Raw genomic sequence first — 26,891 nt, forward strand, 5'->3', positions numbered from 1 at the left:
AATGGTAATATGCAAATTACCATCACTCCGCTACGCCCACGATTGGGCTGGCTGGAGGCGCGGGGGACGGGACTCAGGGTGGCCGATTGGCTGGCGGTAGGAGCGGGGGGCGGGGACTCTCGAGTCCCCGCCCCCCGCTCCCGCCGGCTTAAACGGCAGTCGCTGCTTAGGCCGGCGCTGCGGAAGATGCTGGTGGCGGAACTCAGGGTGGCCGATTGCGTGGCTGCTGGCACCAGTTTTCCGCCAGCAGCAGTTTTCCTCTGGCCACCTGCCCGATCGGAGTTCCTCTCGGGGTGGCTGATCGTGCTGGCGGGAGGTGCTCTGATCGGTGGGTGGCCAGAGGAAAACTGCTGCTGGCGGATAACTGGTGCCGGCAGCCAGGTGAAGGAAAAGTCTATTGCACGAAACTTCGTGCAACGGGCTCCTAATTTTATATAATTTTCCAAATTTAGTGCAATGGCTTTTTGTTATCTGACTTTTACTAAATCATAGGTTTACTAATACAGGCAAATATACACTAGAAACTGAAAATTAACTATTAAATATTATCACTGAGAATTCAAGATTAAACTTCAACTTTCCTCCTAGGGTAATTTTAACTCATTATCTCCTATAATCTTCAAAGACTTGTGGTCTATATAAATATGCATTTTAAGGATCAGGATTTTCATTGTATAGAATGAGATATATAGTTATTAGAAACTTAAAACATATACTAAAATTACAAAGATAAATTTATTGCTTCTGATTAAAAATGTGTTGACACACTGATGCTGCAGAATGGTCAAAATTTCTTAAATTACATTTAACTATTTTATTTTTTATAAAAAGTGCAGAGTGAGCTGAATATTTATTTAATTTGTAAATCCATGAAGAAAGATGACTGCATAGCCTCTGAGTCATTAACAATTAATCAGATTTCTTCAATATAAAAATTAAATGACTGGGAAGAAATCTTGAGTTTTATAAAAACCCTATACATTTCTCTTTGACACTGTAAAGCATGTTATTTCCAAAATGTAACTCAGTGAGCAGTAACTTAAAATAAATTCATGCTTGGATCCAAATGAGTGATTACAGAATCTCATGTATATTCTTATTTCAGCAATACAGTGTATCTTTAGACTCAATAAATCTTCCTAATATTTGACTACATGTTTATTTGCTAACAGAACAAGTGTCGATAAAATGCATCAGTCAATAACAGCCAAGAGTAACGTCCTTGGATAAGCCATGGAAAATATAAATCCCCGGTTAGGACAAAAGATATGTAAGTGTGTCATTGCCTCCCTGAATCCTCCATTCCACAACAGGACAGAAAGATAGCACTGCCATCAGATGAGTGACATCTAGGGCCAAGGGACTTCATGTTTTTATTTTACCCCATAAGGAAAGCCCTCCTTTGAATACCACGCCAGAGCACCCAGCCAAATCAAATCAGCAAAGTCCATGCTGGAACGCCAACGAGCCACCAGATGGCAGCAATGCTTTTATGAATAATGCAGCACTCTGTGCAGTCCATCTAAGATTTCCTATGTTAATCATAGAACAGTCCTGACTTTGGTAAAAGGACAGATTTGTTCGTCATAAAGCCAGCCATCCTCCTTTCATCTCATTAGTTATACTTTGTGAAGTATGCTTTCTAGCAGTGTTTGGGACCCCCCCAAAATATTTATGTTCTTGCACATTAAACATTAAATTGCCTTTGAATTTCATTTTGATATTGTGGTAGAAAATGCCTGTGGCTTGAAACAAATATTTTCCTTTCTGATGGACAAATAACATCTGTGGTTGTAAATGTTCCAGTGTAACTGTCAAAAGAGAAAGGCTTCACATCATTTCCTGCCACCCTCTTTGGTATATCCTACACATCAGAAGAGTGTTCATGGCCTCCCTTTCCACGAATTGATTTCAAATCGATCACAGATCTCAGATTTTAGAAGCTTGCCTTCTACCTGATCATGGGTGTGAGAATTTTGAAAATGAAGCATTGCTTAAATTCAAGAAAAAACAAAACAAACAAAAACGACCAGCCCGGCCTGAGTGGCTCAGTGATTGAGCCTTGACATATGAACCAGGGCACATGCCCAGGTTGCAGGCTCAATTCCCAGTAGGGGGCATGCAGGAGGCAACTTATCAATGATTCTCTGTCATCACTGATGTTTCTCTCTCTCTCCCCCTCTTCCTTCCTCTCTGAAATCAAGAAAAATATATTTAAAACAAACAAACAAAACAATGATCAAGGTCTAAATTATTTAGAAAGGGAATCTCTAAATAATTTCATTTCATTTTGGAGCTTTTAGCAGCATTTTGCTAATTTCACCACTGAAGATTTTTTTGGTTTGTACATGTCCACCAGGGATGTCAGACTATTAATTTCTTCTAGGCAAATAGGTGGGACTAAGGCCAAGAATCTAGTAGTTCTCTACTAAAACAAGATTCCTCTGAAGCCTGGAGGAAGTGAATGTCCCTCACGGTCAAGTCACCTCATTTTCATCTGTTATCTGAAAACAGTTCAAACAGCTTCCTTCCTATTTCTCCCCACCGTCAGGCATTTCATTTCATTGTTTCACTTAGCTCATCTCTCAACATCCTGTTTTGTTAAGATAAAGAAAAGAGCTGCCTCCTCCCCTCCTCAAATACCGAGAATCCTGACATTTGTTCAGTGTCTTAAAGTCTTACTTTTGAGTATTTCTTTTCTACTAAATTTTGAGTAATGTGTTTAACTCATATATGGAGAGATTTTGTGCACAGATTCTACAAGTGGCTTCTGCAGTTCTGTATGAGTGTTGGCATTTTCTTTTCATCTTAAACTAGTGTTTCTTTATTCTTGTGTTCATTTCAAGCCTTTGTTTATGGATGTTCACTTGGTTGCTTTAGCATTGCTCTGAGGTTCGAAAGTTTTGCTCACCATTGCCCAGATTTTTCTCCTGCTCAGTGGCTTGTGGCATGTAAACGCTATGAATATATGTGTGTGTGTGTGTGTGTGTGTGTGTGTGTGTGTGTGTGTGTGTCTGTATTATATAGATATATTTTTTTCTCTCTCTTGCCTTCAGATCCAGCCTCATTACCTTATGTTTCTAAATTCTGAATGGCATTGGTGATTTATCTGCCAGTGATCCTACACTATCCAAAAGCTCTCAATTTTATATCACCCTGTGTCATCCTTATGGGCAAGCTGTAAAATGTGATACCATTTACTGGCCCCATCTATTATGTACCAGCTTTAGGGATTAAACTGTTCCTTTTTCTGGAAGAGGCCTGTTTGCTATTAAAAAATAATCACGTTCAGCATGAAATAAACATGGCTGCTCTCTTTAAAAAATATAAAAGAAGATATTTTGAAATAGATAGGAAAAAGGGATCTGTTGGTCTGAATGAATGATGTCTTGCCAGCATCAATGTAATATCTTTACAAGATGAAAATCACAAATGGCAAAACCATAACACTTGATGACTTTACTTCGATTCCATGCAATCCCCCACTGGCAGTGCTGGCTTTTGCTCAGATAGGGCATATGGCCTGAAGTCCCATGTTTGATTCCATGCAGCTCAGTTAGCCTCACCCTGGCTCTGTGGACTTGGGGGACTGCACTGTCAGCCCAGCAGGTCACAGCGACTATCATGCCGGATTTTCCAACACATCAAGATACAGGGTACGTTCCATGAGAAGAGGAGGGTTACATCATGATGTCAATACATGATGAGCAACATGTTTCATTCAGCCCGGTGCCACACTAAAATCCAGAATGTATTCTAAGTGCACCACTCAGCTTTGAGCAGACAGAGTGAGCTATTCCAGAAGGCACTGTGAGGTGAGTTAACCAGTGACTTTAGCTCATCAGGACACATGCAGACATTCTTCTACTAAAATTTTAGAAATATCAGAAGCCAAGTTGACATTTCCTTTACATTTTTTATTTTGATTTATTTTATTTCATTTTGAAATTTTAAAATCTTGATTCCCTTAGTTAACTTGGGACTAAAGTTTAATGACTATTGTCAAGTTTACTGTCACCCAGTTGCGTTCTGCTTTTATGACAGTTCAAAAAGAAATGAATAGAGAAAGATAGCAACATACCCATTAGTAGTTAATGGAATAAAGAAATGTGCAAATGAGGACATATGCTCACAGTCCACTAAGCTCCATGGGATCATCAGGCAGCATATACTTGCAATTGTTTTCTCTAATAATATATACTCAATTTATCAGTGTGTTAATTCTATACTTGAGATTATACATTTTTTATAAAGAGAGTTTTATCATTTCTTAAAAATTAAATCTGCAAAAAGATAGTGGTTTCCAAGTAACATAGGTGTGTCTCCTTTGATGGGTGTACTTTCCATCCATCAAACTTGTTTCTGTTTTTCCTTTCATCGGTCAGGCTAACATGCTCTTTAGGTCTCACCTTAGATTCTGACAATCCATTTTATTCCCTGCCCCCAGGCTCTCTCCTTTGCAGTAAATCTTAAGCCCTCCTGACATTAATATTCCTAAATCAAAGCTCCAATTATAAAATTATATCACTCCATTCATCAAATTCTCCTGTGTAATCCCACTGGCAAAAATAAAGCCCAAATCATAAAAATAATCATATTTCCTCCCCTTTAATAAAAAAAAAAGTATGGTTCTGATATCTCAGTTGAAGAAAAAAAGAGTTGCCATTGTCTCTCATTTTTGAACACAATTTCTGTATTTATCTCTAAGTGCCCTTTTGCACGTTGATTATCAATAGCTTGGGAGAAGCTTTCAGTACAAAATGATTTTCTTAAAACTTTCTTCAGAGAATAGAAGTGGAGAAGTCCTGAGTTGTATTTCATAGATATCTACCTCTCCTATCCAGATTCCTCCAAAATTCAGCTTTGGAACTACCCTCAAAGTGTTGTGAGAGGATGTGGTTAGTAAATGAATATTAATACCCAGTTTTATTAATACTAAAATCAGTCGTTCAGAGTTGCTGTCTTAAAAGTAGTAACTGGGATAAGACAGTAATTAATCAACCTATATTTACTAGATATTACATTAATTACACTATTTATAAAATAGAATATTACAAATAAATTCGGTAAGTTTTGAGGACACATTTTCTTAGTTACATAGTGGATGAAAAGATTTTCTCACAGTCTTAGTCTAAGTCTTAGTCTATTGGTCAAGTTCACAACGCAGTACAGAGAATAGAAGTGGAGAAGTCCTGAGTTGTATTTCATAGATATCTACCTCTCCTATCCAGATTCCTCCAAAATTCAGCTTTGGAACTACCCTCAAAGTGTTGTGAGAGGATGTGGTTAGTAAATGAATATTAATACCCAGTTTTATTAATACTAAAATCAGTCGTTCAGAGTTGCTGTCAAGAATAAGATTGTTTCATTTTAGCATTTGTACAACAGGAAGGCAGATGAGGTAGGGACTGTTATTTCTGATTTCCTTGGGGTGAAAAACTGTAGTTAGAGGAGGGATCCTGCTCTGGGTTCTACATAAGAATACAACTGACACAGTCCAAACTGGAACACATGTCCCCAGTGCACTCCCCAACTGCACCTTCTAAGTGATGAATGAATATCTAATAGGCAGATAAAATGATTGGGGACAAGCTAGAAAGCAAAAAAACCCAACTGTATTAGATATTAATGTTACTCTTACTCTGGTTTATTTTTAATGTCATGCCTTTTAAGATACTGTAATTCTCTAAAGTGAAACCAGCTTTACTTGAAATCTAATGCATATATGAATGTGAAGAATCACCCTTTACATTTAGTCTAACTAAAGCAGTGAAAAATGAAAGAGAAAATTGGTAAAAGCTTAGATTTTTTTTTAAGACACCACTTTTAACAGAAGGAAATGGATAAAAGCAAAATACCAGTAGTTTTCTTTTTGGCTTAAAATAACATTTTCCAAGATGTTATTAAATTATCTTTACATTAAATAAACTTAAGTGGTACTTGAACATTTTAAGCTAAGACATATTCAGATCAGCAAAAGCAATCAAATTATGTCTAAATGTAAAACATATCCATGGGAAATATGACATGAATGTGTTTAATATATATTATAGCCAGAAGACTCCATCCAAAGTCAGAAAAGTCATACATGTAATGATAAACCTATTCTGAAATTTACTTAACTTTGAGGGACAGAGCCTGTTCCCCTGAGACATTTATATATTTACTAGAGGCCCAGTGCATGATTGAATCATGCACGTGTAGGGGAGGAGCTGGGTGCCTGTCAGCTGGTGCACCAGGCCTTTCAGAAGCCTCCAGCGTGGCGGAGGCTTCTGAAAGGCCTGGTGCCTGAGTGGACAGGCACCCAGCTCCCACACTTTTGCTTTCGATCACAGGGGAGCTGGGTATCTGTCCGCTGGTGCCTGAGCGGACAGGCACCCAGCTCCCATGCTTTTGCTTTCGATTGCGGGGGAGCTGAATGCCTGTCCGCTGGTGCACCAGGCCTTTCAGAAGCCTCCAGCACAGCGAAGGCTTCTGAAAGGCCTGGTGCCTGAGTGGACAGGCACCCAGCTCCCACACTTTTGCTTTCGATCGCGGAGGAGCTGGGTGTCTGTCCGCTGGTGCACCAGGCCTTTCAGAAGCCTCCGCCCCGCCAGAGGCTTCTGAAAGGCCTGATGCCTGAGCGGACAGGCACCCAGCTCCCCAGCTTTTGATGGTCCACAGTGGGACGTGAGCTCGCTGCCCCAGAGGCCCCTTCTGTGCCACAGCACAGCCATGGCGCAGACGCTGAGCTCGAGCCACCACTGGCAACGCGAGCTCAGCGTCCCACTGGCCCAATCGGCCACCCCGGCCACCCCGAGTCCCGCCCCCCCGCACCTCCTGGCCAATCGCGGGCATAGCGAAGGTACAGTCAATTTGCATATTTGTCTATTATTAGGTAGGATTAAAAGAGAAACTCACCCTAGCTGGTTTGGCTCAGTGGATAGAGCATCGGCCTGCGGACTGAAGGGTCCCAGGTTCTATTCCGGTCAAGGGCACATGCCTGGGTTGCGGGCTCGATCCCCAGTGTGGGGTGTGCAGAATCATCAATTTTTTTTTCAAGTGGCAATAGATATAGTTCCAATCAGCTATACTTCATTAATAGTAGAATTATCTTATTTTAAGCACACAATTGATAAATGAGCATACTGCATGTTCATGGGTAATCTTTAAAAAAGTTTATTATTTTGAAAGGAAACTCAGTACAACTGAGGCCTAGTTACCACCTGGCTCTGGAAAAAATGTAAAGCTTTTGAGTAGAAACAACTTAATTATTTTAAATGAGTAATCATCTACTTTCTTATATGTTTTATTGAAAAGGACGAGGAAACAGTATTTTTCTTTTGTTAATTTCATTAATAAGGATTATTTATTTATTAGTGAATTTTTATTGAATTTATTGGGGTGACATTGGCTAATAAAATTATATGTTTCAAGTGTACAATTCTATAATACATCATCTGTATATTGTATTGTGTGTTCACCACCCCAAGCCAAGCCTCCTTCACCATTTATCCCCCTCTATAGTCTTCTACCTGCCCCCACCCCCTTTTCCCTCTGGTAACCATCATACTGCCTTCTGTGACTGTGAGGGGTTTTTTCCTTCTTTTTTTGCTTAATCCCTTCACCTAGCCAACCTCCCTTCCTGCCCCCAACACTCCATTCCTCTGATATCTGTCAGTCTGCTCTCTATCTATAAGTCTGTTTTTTGTTTGTTTGTTTGTTTACTTTGTTCATTAGATTCCACACACAAATGAAAGCATATGGTATTTGTCTTTCTCTAACTGGCTTATTCCACTTATTCTTTTTTTTTTAATATATTTTATTGATTTTCTACAGAGAGGAAGAGAGAGGGATAGAGAGTTAGAAACATCGATGAAAGAGAAACATCGATCAGCTGCCTCCTGCACACCCCCCACTGGGGATGTGCCCGCAACCAAGGCACATGCCCTTGACCGGAATCGAACCTGGGACCTTTCAGTCTGCAGGCCGACGCTCTATCCACTGAGCCAAACCGGTTTTGGCCCACTTATTCTTTATCCCCCATTTACAAAAGGGAATAGGGTTGACACTCTGAACGTCATTTGCGAGTATTGAGCCTATATTGTGAACAACATTTCCTAAAATGTTTTATGACAATATTTTTTTTTCACTAAAAGAATGTAACTCTAGCCTTAGCATTAACCATTGAATTAGTTAAAAGGTGTCCAGTCCTCTGGTTTAATAAGCATAAAGCAGTATGGAATATAGTAAGGTCTCTGAATTTGTATATTCTTTGGGAAGACAAAACTAATTTACATGACAGGAGTAAAAAATATTTAAGTGCTAAATTAAATGTCATGGAACCCATTGCAGTGCTTGAGACCATCTTATCTTTAACTAGAGGCCCAGTGCACATGCACTGGTAGGGTCCTTAGCAATTGCGGGCTGCCTGCCGGGGCCTCCCTCCCTTCCTCCAGCCGGCCCTGCCCCCTGGTCGAACTCCCAGAAGAACTCCAGGTCGAGGGGACAATTTGCATACTACGCTTTTATTATATAGGATAAGGGGGGCGCTCCCTGCAGGTGGGGAATGTTTTTGAGATGTACCTACCTATTTGGTAGCCATGCCATGAACCCTTTCCCTGACTTTCAAAAATGTTTTACACAGAGAGCCTTATTTTTGGAGGAAAAAAGAAAACCTAAGGGAAAATTTTTCTGTAACTTTGAAACAAGGAGATATTAAAAATTAAAAAAATTAGTGATTGTTTTAAAGTATTTTGCAGCCATTTTCTCAGTTGAACTTCCAGTGGAAAAGCTTTGTAAATGCCTGATGTATCCATGAGGAAAGGGGAGATGGGGACAGAAGCAGTTTGTATTATGACATTGCCTGACAGGAATGCCATCCTTTAACATGGTTTTATTTAGTTATTACACTATCTCTCTGTAAATGGCATTCAGGATTATTTAAGATTATGTTGTAATCCTTTTAATCCTTAGTGCTTTAAGTTTTAGGCTAAACACCAAAGAGCAAACTAGCACTTAGCAGTAATGTTTAAAACATGTGATTTGAACATCAATCTTTTAATTCACTCTTTCCCTGATGAAGACCTAGGGTTGCTCTTGAGTTAACTAAGAAAACTCATACCACAGTTCATTACAAATCACTCGGTTGCTAAATGTTTTCTCAAGCTACATCAAACTTGTGATGGTCCTTGACAATTATGCTAAAAGCGGAATTAAACAAAAGTTAGCAGCAATGAACATTTACTAGTGTAACTTAAAAACTGGTATAACCTTTTATAGGTACAAAGTGTCTTTCTGTGTTTGGGCGTATGTGTGGAAATGGTCACTATTTTCCTAAGGTCAAACTATTAGATGTGGGTATATACATAGATGCACATACACTATATGTGTGTGTGTGTGTATATATATATATATATATATATATATATATATATATATATACACATTTATACTTTTAAATTGATTTCAGAGGGAGAGGAAGGGAGAGGGAGAGGGAGAAGAAGAGGGTGGGAGAGAAACACCACTGGGTTGCCACCCAATATGCACTGAGCAGAGATTGAACCCACAAACTAGCTATGTGCCCTGACCAGAATTGAACCCATAACCTTTTTGGTGTACAGAATGACACCCCAACCAACTTAACCACCCAGCCAGGGCAGTACACATATAGTTTTTAAACACATAATATGGCTTGTCTTCATATACTTTATTATAGGCATTGTTAACAATTTTAAAAAACGTATTATTTATTATTAAGAAGTAACAATTGGGACAAAAAGTGTTGTTATAAAATATGGGCAGATATTCTTTAACTCAGATAGAGAGCATAATTCTGAGTTACTGAGAGTTGTTGAATACCAAGCCTTAATATTCAATGTTGTCTTTCTTACGTTGCCATGTACCAATCAATAAGATTGAATCTATATCAAGAGTTGAATAAAACTCTGAATATGAAGGAATTTTGGCTTCTAATACAAAAAGAAAATGAACAACTCAAATATCCAAATGGCATGTACAAAAGAACAAAATAAATGAAATAATTCCCTTTTTTGGTCACCAATGTGTGCATCTGAGTCTTTCAAACATATCTCAGGCACATAATTTTCTGTTTGTATTCCTTTTCATTTTAAGTTTGACTTCTCTGCAGACACTGTAATTATGTTGCATATAACTACCAATCCGTCAACTTTTTAAGGACAGATTTCAAATTTTAAATTATTTCTAATTTTTCTCATCTTTGATTTTTCTTGAACCAAAACTCTCAATAGCCATTTGTTATCTCTAATCTATAATTCATGGACTGAGATTGAGCACCAAGCCTAATTCAAACTTGGAAGTCTAAAGCTATTTCTGAGTAGCACATCAGCCAAAGCTATGATGGTCTCTTTCAGACAGGAAGAAACACTTCATTACTCTGTAGGTAATGAAACCCTTGCACACACACATTCAAACATTCAACAATGTCTTAATACCATGTTTTTGAAGTATAATCGTGTTTATTCTGATCATTTGAGAGTTAGACCAGCTAATGTATCTAATCAAATATTGATGCAAGTCATCTAGATTTAGCTCTCTGGCAAATCCTTCCCAATGCTTTTCTGTTAACAGAACTATAAAAGCTATTTATATTGTTTTTCTCAGAAGGCATATATCCATAGTCTGCATCTACGACTACCTATTAGTAAATTTGACTTAATCTCATGTGTTTAGATGACAAAAAGATTTCAGCATAGCCAGAAAAATCACATGATTCACCCCAAAAAGAAAAAGCAGTCAATGAAATTTGGATTTTTTGTTAGTTATGTTCACAACATCCTTATAATCACCTCTTGTTTCTCTAGACTAAATGCTACCAGACAAAAAATAAAAGATAAAATGGATGTAAGAATACTGAGGTCCCAGGAACTGCTCAGGTACCTTTACAGACAAAACTAGGTGGCAAGATTGTCACCTCCAAAAATTGACTCAAAGTGGGAATAGTTTTTTAATATCTTTGGAAGTACCTATATTTTGAAATATGAAAAACAAGTAAAAATATAATAAGAGATGGTTTTTCATGTTCAGAAAAGGTTAGGATGATGCCTATCATAAATATAGGTAGCTTAAATGTCTATGTTTTTAAAAATTTATCTTTATTGTTGAAAGTATTACAGATGTCCACCCTTTTTTTCCCATTGACTCCCTCCACCCCAAACCCTGGCCTCCTAGGCCTTTACCACAGTGTTGTCTGTGCCCGTGGGCTATGCATACCTGTTTATCTATGTTTTATGTTCTTATCTATGTAAAATTATACATAAATATCTTTCATCAATATTTGCAGCCCTATATATCATATGTATATTTGACTATCATCTTTATTTGTAATCTAATTTAATTCTTCATAAGGTTAACAGAAGGAACTAAAAAAAGGCTGCTTTAGCCCAACTCTAAGAGTTCTATTGTTCAAGAATTATATCAATGTCAATTTTTTGTCTTTATTTTATAACATTGGTAACTAGAATGCTAAACTCATAATACAAATAAACTAAACCACTCAGCTCACACAATCCAGTTCAGAACTAGTCATACTGACCATCTGTGTTGTCATAGAGGCTAGGATAATAACCTCTAATTTTTGTTATTTATGGCCAAATAGCACAAAGAATAAGAAATTGACCTACAATTCCTTAATTTAAAACAAAATTTATTTTTCCTTCTTGATTCTGAAAATTCACATTCTAATCACTTTCGGCTTTAGTCTTGATTTCTAGGCAAGTATATTTAGTTTTTCATTCTTCCTTTTTTGTTCTTTTTTTTATAAATAACATCATATCAAAAGGAATACCTAAATAGAATAATACTAGAACCAGAAAAATAATTTATTCTAAACATAATTTATTCTCTGGTAACCATATGAGGTGATGGATGTGTTAACTAATTTTAATAGTTAAAAGTGATTTAAAATATTAACCTGGGTCAAGATTTTTTGGATAAACCTGAATTAGCATCTGAAAAGTACAGAACAAACTAGAAACCAGTTATTTTTCTCTAGTAAGAATTCAGATAGAAATGTCACCAAACTATACTTCTGTAAGACTCAATATATTAATTTCATTGATGCATTTAAGAACAGAACTGACTTTTCTTCAAGAGTCAAAATAGTCTTTGAAGACATTTAATATATTAATTATAATAATCCAGTTTCTTGGGTACTAAATGATATAAATTATAAAATATACCCATAAAGCTATTGGTTACTTTGGAATATAAAAGTGAGTTAAATCTCATATAAAATAGAAAAAGATCAACCTCCATAATCTAAAGTTATTAATTGCCAAAGGGATTTTAGTAACATCATCTGTTAAATATTAAGTTTTTCCATTTACTATTTTTCAATAATTTCATCTGTTCTTTTCATTCAATGAGAAATGATTGAATTATTAATCACATTTATTTGTCCAAAAACTCTAATTATGCAATATGGAAAGGTCCAATTTTTATAGCTGTTCAGCTCTCTATCTCCCCCTAAAGCACACTGGTAAGTGTATTTTATGACAAGGTGAGATAAATGACAATGAATGCAAATAGTTTATAATTAGTGAATCTTACTTATGTATGGTCTGAAAGTTATACAATAAATCTAAGTCAAGCATTCTAGGTTTGAACCCCAAACATCTAGCAAATACATTGCAAAATTCAATGGCTTTTGAATTTTGAATGACAACAAACAAACTAAAATTCAACAGAAGAAAAGGAGTCGTTTTTTTCACAATGGGACTTTTGCACAACTAGTTGCAAATGAAAATACACACGAAAATGTCACAACAAGGTAGTCTTATTTTGATTACCCAAGATACCTCAGATTCAGAAGGAATAGGGATAAACTGAATATATGTAACTCTCTTACCTGAAAGACATTCTTTCTGCTTGATTTTTCCTTGGCCCACTCAATATGTGCTCCACACAAATCCACACTTTCTGGTTTGTGCCCAGTTTTCTGTAAATAAAAATGAAATAAGAATAAAAAGCATACAACATTGGTGATGCATGTCAGAAAAAGAAAATTTATTGAGTTAGCAGCTATACATATTTATGATATAAAGCCTTTCTTTTTTAGTTTCAAAGAGATATCTGAACCCTCATGTTCTTTGCAGTATTATTTACAATAGGCAAGGCATGGAAACAACCTAAGCATCTGTCAATGAATGAATGAATAAAGAAAATGTCACACACACACGCACACACATTCTGCAAAAATTATTCAGTCATAGAAAAGAAGGAAATCTTGCCATATGTGACAACATGAATAAACCTAACGGGTGTGAAGTAAGTCAGACAGGGAAAGACAAATACTCCATTATCTCACACATATTTGGAATCTGAAAAGATTAAACTCATAGAAACAGAGTGTAGTTATCATGGGTTAGGGAAATGGAGAGTTGTTGGCCAAAGGGTACAACCTTTTAGGTATAAGTTCTGGGGATCAAATGCACAGCATAATGAAAATAGTTGATGCTGTACTGTATGTTTGAAAGTTGCTAAGAGAGTAGATTATAAGTGTTCACTTTACAAACATGCACACACACACACAGGTAACCATATAAGGCGAAGGAAGTGTTAACTAACTTTAATGTGGTAATAATATTGCAATAAATACAGGGTGGTGCAAAAGTAGATTAATGGTTGTTTGTATAGAAAATAATACAATAATTAATAATAAACTCTGTGTTTTGTGTACTCAGAATTGTAAACCTACTTTTACCCCCCTCCTTGTCCTATATAATAAATCCTATCTAATAAAAGAGTAATATGCAAATTTTCACTCTAACACACAAGATGGCTGCCCCCATGTGGTCAAAGATGGTTGCCTCCATGTGGACACAAGATGGCTGCCACAAGATGGCCAGCAGGGGAGGGCAGTTGGGAGGGACCAGGCCTGCAAGGGAGGGCAGTTGGGGGCAATCAAGCCTGCAGGGGAGGGCAGTTAGGGGTGACTAGGCAGGCAGAGGAGGGAAGTTGGGGGTGACCAGGCCTGCAGGGAAGGGCAGTTGGGGTGGGGGGGACCTAGGCATGCAGGGGAGAGCAGTTGGGGGGGACCAGGCCTGCAGGAGAGGGAAGTTGGGGGTGACCAGGGCTGCAGGGGAGGGAAGTTGGGGGCAACCGAGCCTGCAGGGAAGGGCAGTTGGGGGAGGACCCAGGCCTGCAGGGGAGAGCAGTTGGGGGGTGACCAGACCTGCAAGGGAGGGCAGTTGGGGGGGACCAGGCCTGCAGGGGAGGGCATTTAGGGGTGACCAGGCATGCAGGGGAGAGCAGTTGTGGGGGACCAGGCCTGCAAGGGAGGGCAGTTGGGGGGGACCAGGCTGGAAGAAGAGGGAAGTTAGGGGTGACCAGGCTGGCAGGGGAGGGCAGTTAGGGGCAATCAGGCTGGCAGGGGAGTAGTTAGACATCAATCAGGCTGGCAGGGGAGTGGTTAGGGGGTGATCAGGCTGGCCAGGAGAAGCGGTTAGGGGCAATCATGAGGGCAGGCAGGCGAGCAGTTGGGAGCCAGCAGTCCTGGATTGTGAGAGGGGTCCCAGATTGGAGAGAGTGCAGGCTGGGCTGAGGGACACCCTCCCCCCTCAATACACGAATTTCATGCACCAGGCCTCTAGTATAAAATAAAAGGCTAATATGCAAATAGACCGAATGATGGAACAACCAAAACAACTGAACAACTGGTTGCTATGATGTGTACAGACCACCAGGGGGCCTGTGCGGAACATGGTGGGCATTGGCCACAGCAGGATGGTGGTGCAGGTGAGTGGGGGTGCCAGACCAAGGCAGGGTGCCAGTCACTGTCATCAGGGTGAGCCTCTGGTGGTTACTGAAAATTCTTTACTCTCATGTGCCGCAGTCCTGCCCCACACTTGCACCTTGCTGCCAGTGCCCAGCGCCGGTCCCAACCACTCGGGACCATCAGTGGTGCGAGTGGTGGCTGCCAGTCCTGATTGCCCCTGAGGGTGTCTCCACCTCCCCCTGCTCCTGAGGGGCGATTGGGGCAGCAGCCACCACTTGCACCCACTGATGGTGCTGGCCCTGCTCACAGCTGTTGCTGGCGCCAGCCCTAATCACTCCGTGTTGTCAGTGGGTGCAAGCAGGGCCGGCACTGTCAGCACATGGGAGCGGTGATGGTGGGAGCAGGGCTGCCAACAGACAGGGGTCTTTGGGCCGTGGCAAGAGGGGCCAGGCAGGGTCACGGAGGATGGGCCAGGACCTGCCCCTGTGCCTACGGCAGCCTTGCGGCCCACAGTTCCTTTCAAGGTGCACGAATTCGTGCACTAGGCCCCTGGTATGTATATAAAATCATCACATTGTACACCTTAAATTTATGCAGTTATTTCTCAATTTCATTTCAATAAAGCTATAAAAGGAATAAATGTAATCAATATTTCTTAGGTGGCAATTGTGTACCTCTTAGAAATTTACTTTTCAGATTTTTAAGAGTATACACATAAGTATATGTTTATTTGTATTTAATAAATTTAACTTAGACTAAGTAGATTACAGCATATGATTCCTTTTGCCCAGTACAGTGTGGGTGTTACTTAAAAGCTATTTTTACTTCTTTAATTCACAATACTCAATTAATGAGAATATCATCTATAATTGCCTCTTCATATTTTCATTTGGTTCAAATGAATCATACTTATATAAGTTTACATTTGCATAACTCCAAATATTAAACAAAAGCTTACTAGTTTTGGAAATTTCTTAACAACTTTTCAAGAAAGTGATGCCAGATTTCAAAGACTCCACTATTTTTCTATGTTCTGAGCTACTGTAGATTTCTCTATAAATGCAGTATTTTTCTCAAACCATTTTTCATAGAATACAATTTTTGTATATAAGGCTTATGCTATTTTTAGACAATGTTTTTAGTAGTATAAACTTTAGGCTAAAACATGAAATTATCAAAGAATGGTAAAAATGTCAAATCTCTGCACAATTGTTGCCTCGTAGCCACTATGACCAATTCTATCAGTTTAACAGAAATAGACTATTTTCTGAAAAAGCTAGAAGTCTATTTTTTAAAAAACACTAAATTGTGAAGGTAATTTTTTTGCCAACTCAATAAAATTGTTTTTTTGTTGTTGTTTTTTTTTTTAAAAAACACTGTACAATTCAAGCATATCTTTCCTTCTGGATAAATTCAGCTGGCAGGACAGCATATCTTTCTTTTGTTATTTGGTAATAATCTCATGAGACTCCAACCAAGATGAGCATGCCCTTTATAGATGCTCAGTCAGTGAAATATTTTTACTGGTCCATACACACTCTATGACTCAGGTGATCAATATTGTGCAACATATCAAACCATGAAAATGATCATTGTCAAGTGAGTTTTGACATGGAAAAGTTACAAAACAACCTGCTTCTTCTGCAGTTAATTAAATTATAGGGTACTCAGAAGCAACAAAATAACCATTAGGATTATGCAACAAAAGAGATTCTTTCCCATTGAGTGCAGTCAGGGGAAACAAAGATGGAATTATTTTGTGTAAGAAGCATTTTTCATAACTATACATTTATTTAATTAAACAACTGTATGAGGTAGGTACTGTGATCACCGTGTTACAGGTAGGAAAACATTTTAAGGTGGTTAGGTAAACTTTCTTGGTAATATAGGTAGCAAAGGAGGAGCCAGAATTGAAATATGATCAGTATCACTCCAGAGTCTGTTCCTAACCACTATGTATTCCTTGAAAGTTGAATTTACACTATAATCATACTCATATTAAAACATGTCATCTTTTGGGAAAAGATATGCCTTTCCTACTATAATACAGGCATATTGATGTAGTTTCTCTCCTCTGTTAAATTTGATCTTCCAATGAGAAGATCTTCCCACCAGTTTACCTGGAATACCTCCCAATCTTCACATGGCTGATTCTGATCCATCAGATCCCAACTAAATGTCACCTTGTCAGAGGTTTTCTCTCACTGTCATATAGAAGAGTGGCATTTCAGCACTCCTGATTACTCTCTATCTCACAACTTGTTTCAATTTCACCATAGCCCTCCTCCTAGCTGAAATTAACATATATATTTTTATACGCGGTCTGTTCTCCTCCCACTAGAATTAAGCTCTGGGAGCCAGGGCCTCCTTTGCCTTTTCCTCCACTATTTTCCCCAATGTATGGAAGTGCCTGGCACACAGTTGTTGTTCAATGAACATTTGCCGGACTCATGAATGAAGGAAAAATACCAAAATGCAGCTAGCTTTTATGCTTTCGAAGGAAGGTTTGGGTGCCTTAAAATTCCCTATTTTACAACAATTAAAATTTGTATTTGGTTTAACAGTTAAATACTTTTTGCTTTGTGATTTGGAAAAGTAATAAACAGTTTAATGGACTCATATGGATTAAACCTAGGATTTCCCAGAATCATTCAATAAGCATTTATTGCATACCTATCATGTGTCAACTTACCAGCCACTCTACATTGGGTGTATCTCAATCTAAACTCTGTCCCCTCTTGGTGCTCATTCAGGACCTTGCTCCATCCTTATAGTCTTCATGAGCTCACTGCGTCACCTGCTCTCCACTTTAACAATCTTCAATCAGCTTCTCATCTAACAAATTCTGCTTTCTGAGTTTTCCTTACTCCCATCCTATTATGTTTGCTTTTGATATTATTGAAGCAGCAGACCTTTGTACATTCTCCCAGTGTCTCAAGCTTTTCCTGGTTTCACTTCCTTTCACATCCAAGCCTATGTCCCTGATTCAGCAGCCACATCAGCCTCTCTCCCCATCAAGTGTCCATCTGTCTGTCTATGTCTGTCCTGCATTCAATGATCCATTCCTCTCTTTCATTCACTTTTTATTGTTATACAATCTTCCTTGGGCTCCATAATTCTGGAAAAATAACTTTTGAATACTCAGTATAATAACATTACAAATAATGTCTGCTTTCTTGAAATAGGCTTCTGACTTCACTTAGCAAAACTTTTTTTTTATTATGATAAGGACATTTAACATATCCATGAAATCATTCCCAAGTCTAATGTCATGAAACTTGGCAAACTTTTTATGTGTTCCTGGTCACTTTCCCATGACACTGTTCTCCCAAAGTGTTACCCCTTTCAAGTTAGCCCATCAAATTTTCTCCTAATTCACAGAGGTCAGCCCTGGTGTTAGAACACTCACAATTCTTTCCACTTTCCTAGTTAGCCTGTGTGATCAAAATGAACAAACAAACCAAAATAAACTTTGATAAGTTTCTATACGTCTTGCCCTCTGAAAGTTTTATGTCAATTTCTCATGTATTCTTTACAACAATGTGAAGTTATTATTATTGCCCTAAACTTACCTGTGAAGAAACTCAAGCAGGGAATGGGTAAGTGCCTTACATAAGCTCTCACACTGAATCAGTGTCTGAGCTGAGGTACGTATTCACTTTTTTCTGACTCCAAGCCCCAAGTTCTTAATCACGACATACCCATGGGCTCTTCCCTATATCTACCTTTTTCTCCTACTAACTCACTTAATGCCCTTTTTAAGTCCAAAAATAAAAATTCACGTTTTTTATTTCCTCCTTCTGCTATCATTTCTCATTTACCCTCTTGGCTCCCAGAATTCTGAATGTGGGTCTGCGACTCTGGTCCACCTATCTAATGAACGCCCATGCCTGGGATAACAGAGGCATATGCAAACATTGAAATTATTGGGCCTGTCAGTGCTGTCCATTGCATAAACAACTCACAGACAAGTCCTGTTTTGTCTCAGAGGAAATGATGCTCCTTTGGCCCAAGGTTGTTTTGGTTTTATTTTCCTTCTAGTTCCTACCTCTATACCATCTTATTCTGTTGAGGGCAGAAACAGAATATTAGAGACTAGCTATAGTTATAAGAAATATTTATCATGCTCTTTCAACCTTGATTGTTTTGTTCTCATTAAAGAAAGCAAATTCTAACCTGGCTGGGAGTTGTATGCCCTGGGACCTGGCAGTCAACCTTGGACCTATCAGGCATCTTCTCTCCAAATTCTTCTTTCACCCTTTATCCTCTTGCTTCTCTGTTGTTGTTGTTGTTGTTGTTTTCACTGACTTGTAAGTGTTGGTAATCCTTGACTTACTATTCTAGGCCTTCATTATTCCTCATAGTTTACACACTTCCTATGGGTTTTAGATTTGCCTTTGTCTGATCCATTACTTATAACATGTTGACCCCTCAAGAGTTCCTCTGAACCTCAGCTCCCTCCTATGTGGCAGAACTATATTTTCTAAATAAGTACTGAGAAAATTAATAAACAGAAACTTCATTTAAAATGGAGTCAGGAGGCTAGAAGGGAGAACTCTCACAGGTGTCACTCAACGCACACAACTGACCCCCACAGGAAGAGACTCATCTTGCATCTCCAGCAGGAGAAAGAAAAGATTCCTCCTTGTCCAGTAACAGCTCAGCCAATGAAAAGTCACTACACTTACCATGTGTGACAGCCTGGATGGACTTATGCAAAGTGAAATGGGTCAGACAGAGAAAGACAAATACCATATGATATCACTTATATGCAGAATCCGAAGAACAAAATAAGCAATCAAAACAGAAACAGACTCACAGATATGAAGAATAAATTGAGGGTAGCCAAATGGGAAGAGGATTGAAGAGCTGGATGAAAATGTGAAGGGATTATGTAGTACAAATTGGTAGTTACAAAACAGGGATGTAAAGTAAAGCATAGGGAATATAGTCAATAATTTTGTAATAACTATGTATGGTACCAGAGTTATTGGGGCAACATTTTGTAAATTATATAATTGACCACTATTCTGTACACCTGAAACTAATACAAAATGATACTAAATGTCAACTGAAATTAAAAATAAAAATAATAATTTAAAAATAAAAAGAAAAGTCACTATACTTCAAACTTTAAGTTTCCTTAAACAAACTCTTTGTTTACAATAGCCCCTCCCAAGTCCATAAAAAAACTTCCCTGTCCTTTGTTATTTTTGGACTTGTATGTGGTTCACCATTAGAATGCATGCTCCAAATTGCAATTCTTTGTTTTTCCCAACTAAACCCATTTTTCTGAATAAATATTTGGCTGTCCATTTGTTTAAGGTCAACGCTGCCACTAGGATATAGCACAGACACCTCAGTGAAATCACTGTCTTATTTTCAGACTTGCCCCCTTTTCTTGCTTGCATGGTTAGTCATCCCTTTTTCCATTTTGGCTTCTTCACTTTCTGAATCCTCCCTTCTCTCACCATCCACAGCAAAAGGTACAAAGCCTGAATTCCAGAACTGTGTCCATCTTTGTCATCCTAGGACCACAACCTCATTTGAGCTCTTCTTTTTTCTCATCTGAGTTCTTCTCCTTGCTGTTCCCTCTGAGACAAGTCAAAAAAATTTTTTTAAACCATAAATCTCACCCTATTTCTTCTGGAAAACGGGATAATGTACAAATGCCTTAGTAGGGCATACAGGCACCTTTTCATCATCCCCAAACATTCTTCTCCATTCCATTCATTCCCTCATTCTTCTAAACACCAACTATGCTAAACTCATGGCAGTTCCCAAACTGCAACATGCTTTCACTACTTTATACACTGGTGATATGAGTACGCATGCACACTTTTTATCCGAAACACATTTCTCTTTCTTCAATCCACTTTCTTTGCTTGCCTTTTGCTCCACTCCTGCTCATTTTGAGTTTAATTCCAATGTAATCGCCATGAAGCTCTTCTTTGCTTGTACAGGCTCAGTTACTCACTCCTTCCCAGCATTTCCCCTACTCTGAAACACACTTTGTTACAATTATTTTTGTAACCTACACATTATAACTACTTTTGGTGTGTCTCTTTCCCACATCTATACAACCAGAGAACAAGCTGGGTTTATCTTATAATACTTCTTTATTTTCCCCAAATCTAGCAAAGTGGCCAAAATAAGCACTCAACAGATATTTGTTAACTATTGAATAAATTTATGAACAACATGGATATTACAATGGGAAATTTCCAGATTCATTCCAATGTGTTAATAAGTAAAACTAAATAATACATCCCAGAGTGGTAGCTCACAAAATGAGAAATACATAAGAAGTAAAAGTACAATATTCCAATTTATACTGACCTTTGATAGGAATTGATCTTGTATGGCAAAATCAAAGCAAGTGATAAGAGATTTGGGGTGAATTTAGAAGTGTTCCAGAAAAAGGTAAAGTGGCTTGAATAATATTCAAGCAGATAAATATATACTAGCTTCAAAAAGAAAAAAACTAAAATAATATAGAGGACTACATAAAAAAAAAATCCTAATTAGTAGTTGATTACAAAGCTAATGCAGGAAAACCCAGGCTAGAACCACTTTAGGGAGTAGGCTTTATTATAAGGGAACATTTTTAGTTTGTAAGCATTATCAAACATTGAAATAAGTTATTCACAAGAGTCACATAATTTATTTGGAAGACCAACAAGATTTTATTCAAGAAGCTTGAAATTAAAGAATCCTTTAATAAAAAACATATTTCTGATTCTACAGCTATAAAATATAAAACACAAGAAAAACTCTGCTAATGAACTACATGATGCCAATGGATCATATTGCACATCATTATAAAAATATACTTTTTAAAAAATTGACTAAATATGGATTTAAACCTAAGAGTGCACATTTCTTCTGGGGTAAACTTAAAATATAAATGACTCATTTAAAAATATTTAAATAGAATTATTTAAAAGTTACTGCTTCTGGACAATAAAATATAGAAACCTCATTGTGGGAACAATGTGAAGTCATTAAAAATTGATCCTAGGTCTTGTCCATTTCTGATTTTTATTATTCTCTTAGTCCATCTTTATCATATCCCAATAATAGCTGACAGGGTATTCTCTCTATAATGTATTTTTCTCTGACTTAGATTAAACCTTTGGGACTAAATTTCCCATTTTTCTCTATGGAATATTTGGGGCTTTTTAATATATATTAAGAAAATATGAAAGGCCAGATGCTCTTTCACTTGATGGTATTTTCCAGGATGAAGATTAGGTATGTGTGTGGACAACAAATCACTGGGCCACTCATTGTCACACCATTATTACTAGATCAGTTAAAAAAAAAAGACAAGGCTCAGACTTTATGAAACAGGATATTAGCTACCATTTTTTATTTTGGATTAATTGCTATTCCAGAATATAGACTCAGATTGTCCTTATCAGTTTGAAACATGAAACACAAAATCTATTTAGAGGAATTAAGTTTTAGCACATAACTGGTTTTGATTCTGGAAAATCATTCATGGAGGAGGAGAAAACTCACTTATAAATTTTCATTTGGGAAAAATGATTTAGGAAATAGTGCTGAATGGATACCTGATCTTATTAATGTCTAAAGTATATCCACTGTCAAGATAGAAGAGCATACTTTGAGGGTAAGATGTGGGTTTTATGTATATGAATATAAATGATGTTAATAATAACTGAAATTGTTTCTACAGTAAAATTTCTCAGTACATTACAAGACCAAATCAACCCAGATTTTCATAAAAGCAAATCTTTGTTAGTGGTTTGGGGCACTAGAATATTATGTGTTTGGGTTATTGGTTTGTTTGTTTTAAGGAGAAAGTATTCTCTCCTTTTCAAGTAATAAACACCTATTGATTTTATTGCTGAACCAAAAACTTGCCAGAATAAATATAATAGTTTTGGTCAGTCTACTATTGTCTTACATTTACAGTGCATAAAGACCTATTTAATGCTGCATAGTAAGTAGCTTGGGCACATTTTTGATGCCTCAGGTGCCCCCTCAGAGTCCTTCCTTAGACCCTACTCTACTCTGTCCATCTCAGCTGTCCCTCTAGATAACCAGCCCTGACGGGGCCCCTATGGTCCCACTTCCTGAGGACTGCCAGTCAGTCACTCTCTTGGAAGAGTAAGCCCTCCTTCCTGGCTGCCAACGTGCAGACAGGCTTTTGGCTTCCCGACCACTTCCAGAACGGGATGAAATAAATGCCTCTTTACAGAGTGTAGGATCTGACTTTCTGAGTAGCCATCCAAGGGGGTACCCAGAGTCCATGGAACGCAGGAAGTGAAGACCGGATGATAAACTTGAACCAAAAGGAAGCAGGAAGAAACATGGCAGATAAAACCTCTTTCCTCTGCCCCTGCTCAATAATCCTCTGTGTCTGAGACTCTGTAGAGTAGTAGCCAGCATGGTAGCACACCCCCTCTACTATTTCCCAACATTTCCTGCCTCACTTCCTTTTTAATTCACCCTTTGTGTCTGCATTCATGCCTCCCAAATAAATCATGGATACTTAATTCAGGCTTTGTTTTCTAAGGAATCAGGGCTGAGACCATTGTTACTTTCCTCATGGCAGAGATGAATAGCTCTTGTGCAGTATTGGTAAAAACGAGGTTTTGCAAACATTTTGGATTGTATTTGTACAGAAGAAAGTGTTCCGCTACCTGAAAAATCTTTATTTTATTGTTAAAACAAACAAACAACAACAAACAAGAAAACAAAACAAAACAAAATAAAAAACTAAGAGAGTTTAAATATACTGCCATTAAGTGGCAATTTGGCTATTTGAATCCCAAATTCTATCTGGTTCCAAAGCCTGTTGTCTTAACCACTATACTCTATTGCTTCATATAGTAATAACATTAATAATAGTAAATATAATTAAGATTTATCATCTTTTGCTATTTGGAAAGCATGTTACATCAATTTTCTCATATAACCTCAAAATAACTATATGATGTAGGTACTTTTATTAACCCCAAACTGCAGTCAAGATCTCCAAGGATTATAGCAACAAATAAAATGTGAAGCTGTGATTCCTCACTCAGGTGTTCTGACTTAGAAATCCCTATTTCTATCTAGTGAGATGTATTGCTTCTGAGCACATTTCAATTTAGTAGAGAATTTTTAAGAAAGACTAACTACACATATCCAGTAAATTAAGAAGTGCACTGTGGAGTAAAAGTCTCTTTTATCTTAGAGAAATGCAAGCTCTAAATCAGATGCATTGCATTGGCCAAAATGATAAACCACGGAGAGTCAAGCTTCATAATTAAAATAGTTTTCTGAGAGAGCCTAAGGTGAGGTTTATTGGACAATAAGGTATTATCCATTCATAAAGCATCTTATCAATTTCATAGATTTTTGTGGTTATTAAAAATTACATAAGGTACAAAATTTATTGTGGTTAATGGCCAAATCTTGAGAAAATTATAACCAGAGACCATGGCTTCATTTATAGTGATATTGATCACTTGATTTCATTTTTTCTTCTTACCAAGTTTATGTTCATAAAATACTAGAATTCAATTTATTTTTCTTCTTTCTTGTTTTGCATCTCCATCTCCACCAATTATCTTCTAGATTTTCAACTGTTATATTTTTCTAATTTTTAAATGTATGGTGAGGCCATACAATAGTGCAAACTATGGCTATTGTAATAAACTGCCCAATGATAACCACGCTGACTTTGTGAGAATTAAAACACTATCATTGTGAGAATTAAAACATTAAAGAGAGATTTAAAATGCCTTATTAGGCTAAGGTTGGTAGATCTATTGCTTGCCCTTCCATTTATTATGGTCTTTTTCAACAGGGATCTGAATAAGGGCTCAACACTCACTTTACAAAGATAAAATCATTTCAGATTCATTTTGCACAAACCACTCAATAATTCATGAATAGCTTTCTGATTGAAACTATTTTCATATTTTTGCTAAATCTCATCATTTTACTCCCATAAATAAGTCCATTTTGTTATTAAAGACATACTACAGTGAATGAGCACTAGATGTATTGCATTATTTAATTGATGACTGTGCTCATTATTTTGATTGGAAGTAAATAATATTAAAAGAGCAAACAAAATATTTTAATGAGAACTTTGATATTAATCAATTATTATTGCTACTACTATTATTAATATTATTGGCTTTAAAGGTTATGGTTGAATCGTTTCAGAAATGTAATAGTTTATTAAATGCCTTGAAAAGTTTTCCATCATATGAAGTAAAATTGCCAGTATTTGCCTCTTACTAAAAGTAGTAGCATGATATAAAGTAAAAAACATAAAAGTAGCAACAACAAAAAAAAGAGTTACATACAAAATTAATATGTGGGCTTCATATTGAACATACTGACTTCAGAACCTTACATTTCAGGCTATAAATATTCCTTTTAATGTCTATAGTGCTTTTGAATTTATGTTAAAAGTGACACTAAGTTTTCTGAGAGTACTCTGTGTTAAATGAAACAGAAACAGTTGATTGCTAAGAATAAGGTGCATTTGGTCTGATTTGGTGGAGACATTTCTTAAACTAGAAATGTACTTTGCACAATGTGTTTATTTTAGTAGGGTGCAGTACTGCACATGTGAGCAGAAATCATATATTATTCATCTAGATATCTCCTTAGGATTTAAAACCACATTGTGTGACACCTGTTAGGAGTTAATTGTTCATAGAATAGATAAATTAGTGGATGCGCTAAATTACAGAGCTTCATGAGGTAATCAATCAATGGGTATGTTTTTTTGTTTTGTTTTGTTCTTATGAGGTTTTTTTAACCAGTAATGAATTTTTGTCATATCCTATGGCTTGAGTCAGGTGTCTACTCCATATAAAACAAGCTCCAAAATCATAAAGTACAGCAGGTAATTAGGAGGCAAGTTGCAAATGAAGTGCTGGAGCCTTGGACATACTCCACTGATACTAAAATAGGTATGTGTACCTGAAAAATGCCAGATGCGTGAGTAAAGGCCTCAGAGGATATATCAAATTGACAACTTTTGTTTCCTTAGGACTTATCTAGCACCAGAAGAAACAAATAATACTGTAGGTGCTTTGAGCAACAGTTTTGCTCTTGGTCTAAATGAGAAGAAGCCTTGATCCCAGATGAGTCGAATTCCTCGTTGACTTTTCCTCATGATATGCCTGGACACATAACACCTAGTCATACTTCTGTTCAGTATATATTTGTTTAAAAAAAATAGCTATGCCCAGCAAGGGTGGCTCAGTGGTTGAGTGTTGACCCATGAACCAGGAGGTTCAATGGTTCAATTCACGGTCAGGGCACATGCCTGTGTTGCAGGCTTGATCCCCAGTATGGGTCAGCAGATTTATATTTCTCTCTCATCGATGTTTCTGTTTCTCTATTCTTCTCCCTTCCTCTCTCTCTAAAATCAATAAAAACATATTTTTAAGAAGGAATAGCTATGATAGATTATTACAGGGTGAAGATGTCTGGGGACTAAATACACCTTATTAAAGATTTGATAGCAAATCTTAGCCCATGGCACTTTTCTAAGTCCTTTTCTTTTATCCTATCTTCCAACAAAACTGGGGGGGGGGGGGGGGGGAAAGTATTCCTCTTTTTAGCACACAGACCTTGCCCATTCTGTTTCATGCCATTGTTCATATTTCTTACTCCACTGAAATTCCCTGCCTACAAATCCTCATATTGAAATTATAACCATCCTTCAAGGCCCAATTCAAATTTTTACAGATGTGAGCTCTCTCTCCTTTAAATCGCAAAAAAAACAAACAAAAAACAACAACACCTCTTCTATGTTTCTTATTTCATCTCACCCTATTTTTTTTGGCAGAGATGCTATAAAGCAAAGACGGTATCTTGATTATTCCTGATTATATCTCTGTGCCTTATATGTAGCCCTAACGAGCAAGCTGTTCATTGTAGGATTTCAATACATATTCTTATGAAGCCTTTTCCTACCAAGGCTTATATAAATAGCACAAACTTGATTAACCAACTGCATATTTAAATGAAAGTGAGGTAAACTGTAATGAGAAACTATGTTATCTGGATCAACTCTCCAACTAAAAACAATGAAAAATGCTGGCTAATTTTTTAAAATTATCTTAAAGAACAAAGGGCTGAATTCCCCACAATCTTTTCACCCAGGCTCACC

The 26,891-nt window shown here is 37.4% G+C and overlaps 1 protein-coding gene across 1 annotated transcript in view; it reads right to left on the reverse strand.

Annotated features, from left to right (window-relative positions):
* The window catches only part of ARHGAP15 (Rho GTPase activating protein 15), a 665,200-nt gene that overhangs the window by 516,822 nt on the left and 121,487 nt on the right, over positions 1-26,891 (reverse strand). Inside the window, exon 6 of the mRNA XM_079782709.1 lies at positions 12,869-12,958. Coding sequence (XP_079638835.1) covers positions 12,869-12,958 — 90 coding nt within the window. The remainder of the gene's footprint in view (positions 1-12,868; positions 12,959-26,891) is intronic.

The sequence above is a fragment of the Cnephaeus nilssonii genome, assembly GCF_951640355.1.
Source record: "Cnephaeus nilssonii genome assembly, chromosome: 10".
Taxonomy (NCBI): domain Eukaryota; kingdom Metazoa; phylum Chordata; class Mammalia; order Chiroptera; family Vespertilionidae; genus Cnephaeus; species Cnephaeus nilssonii.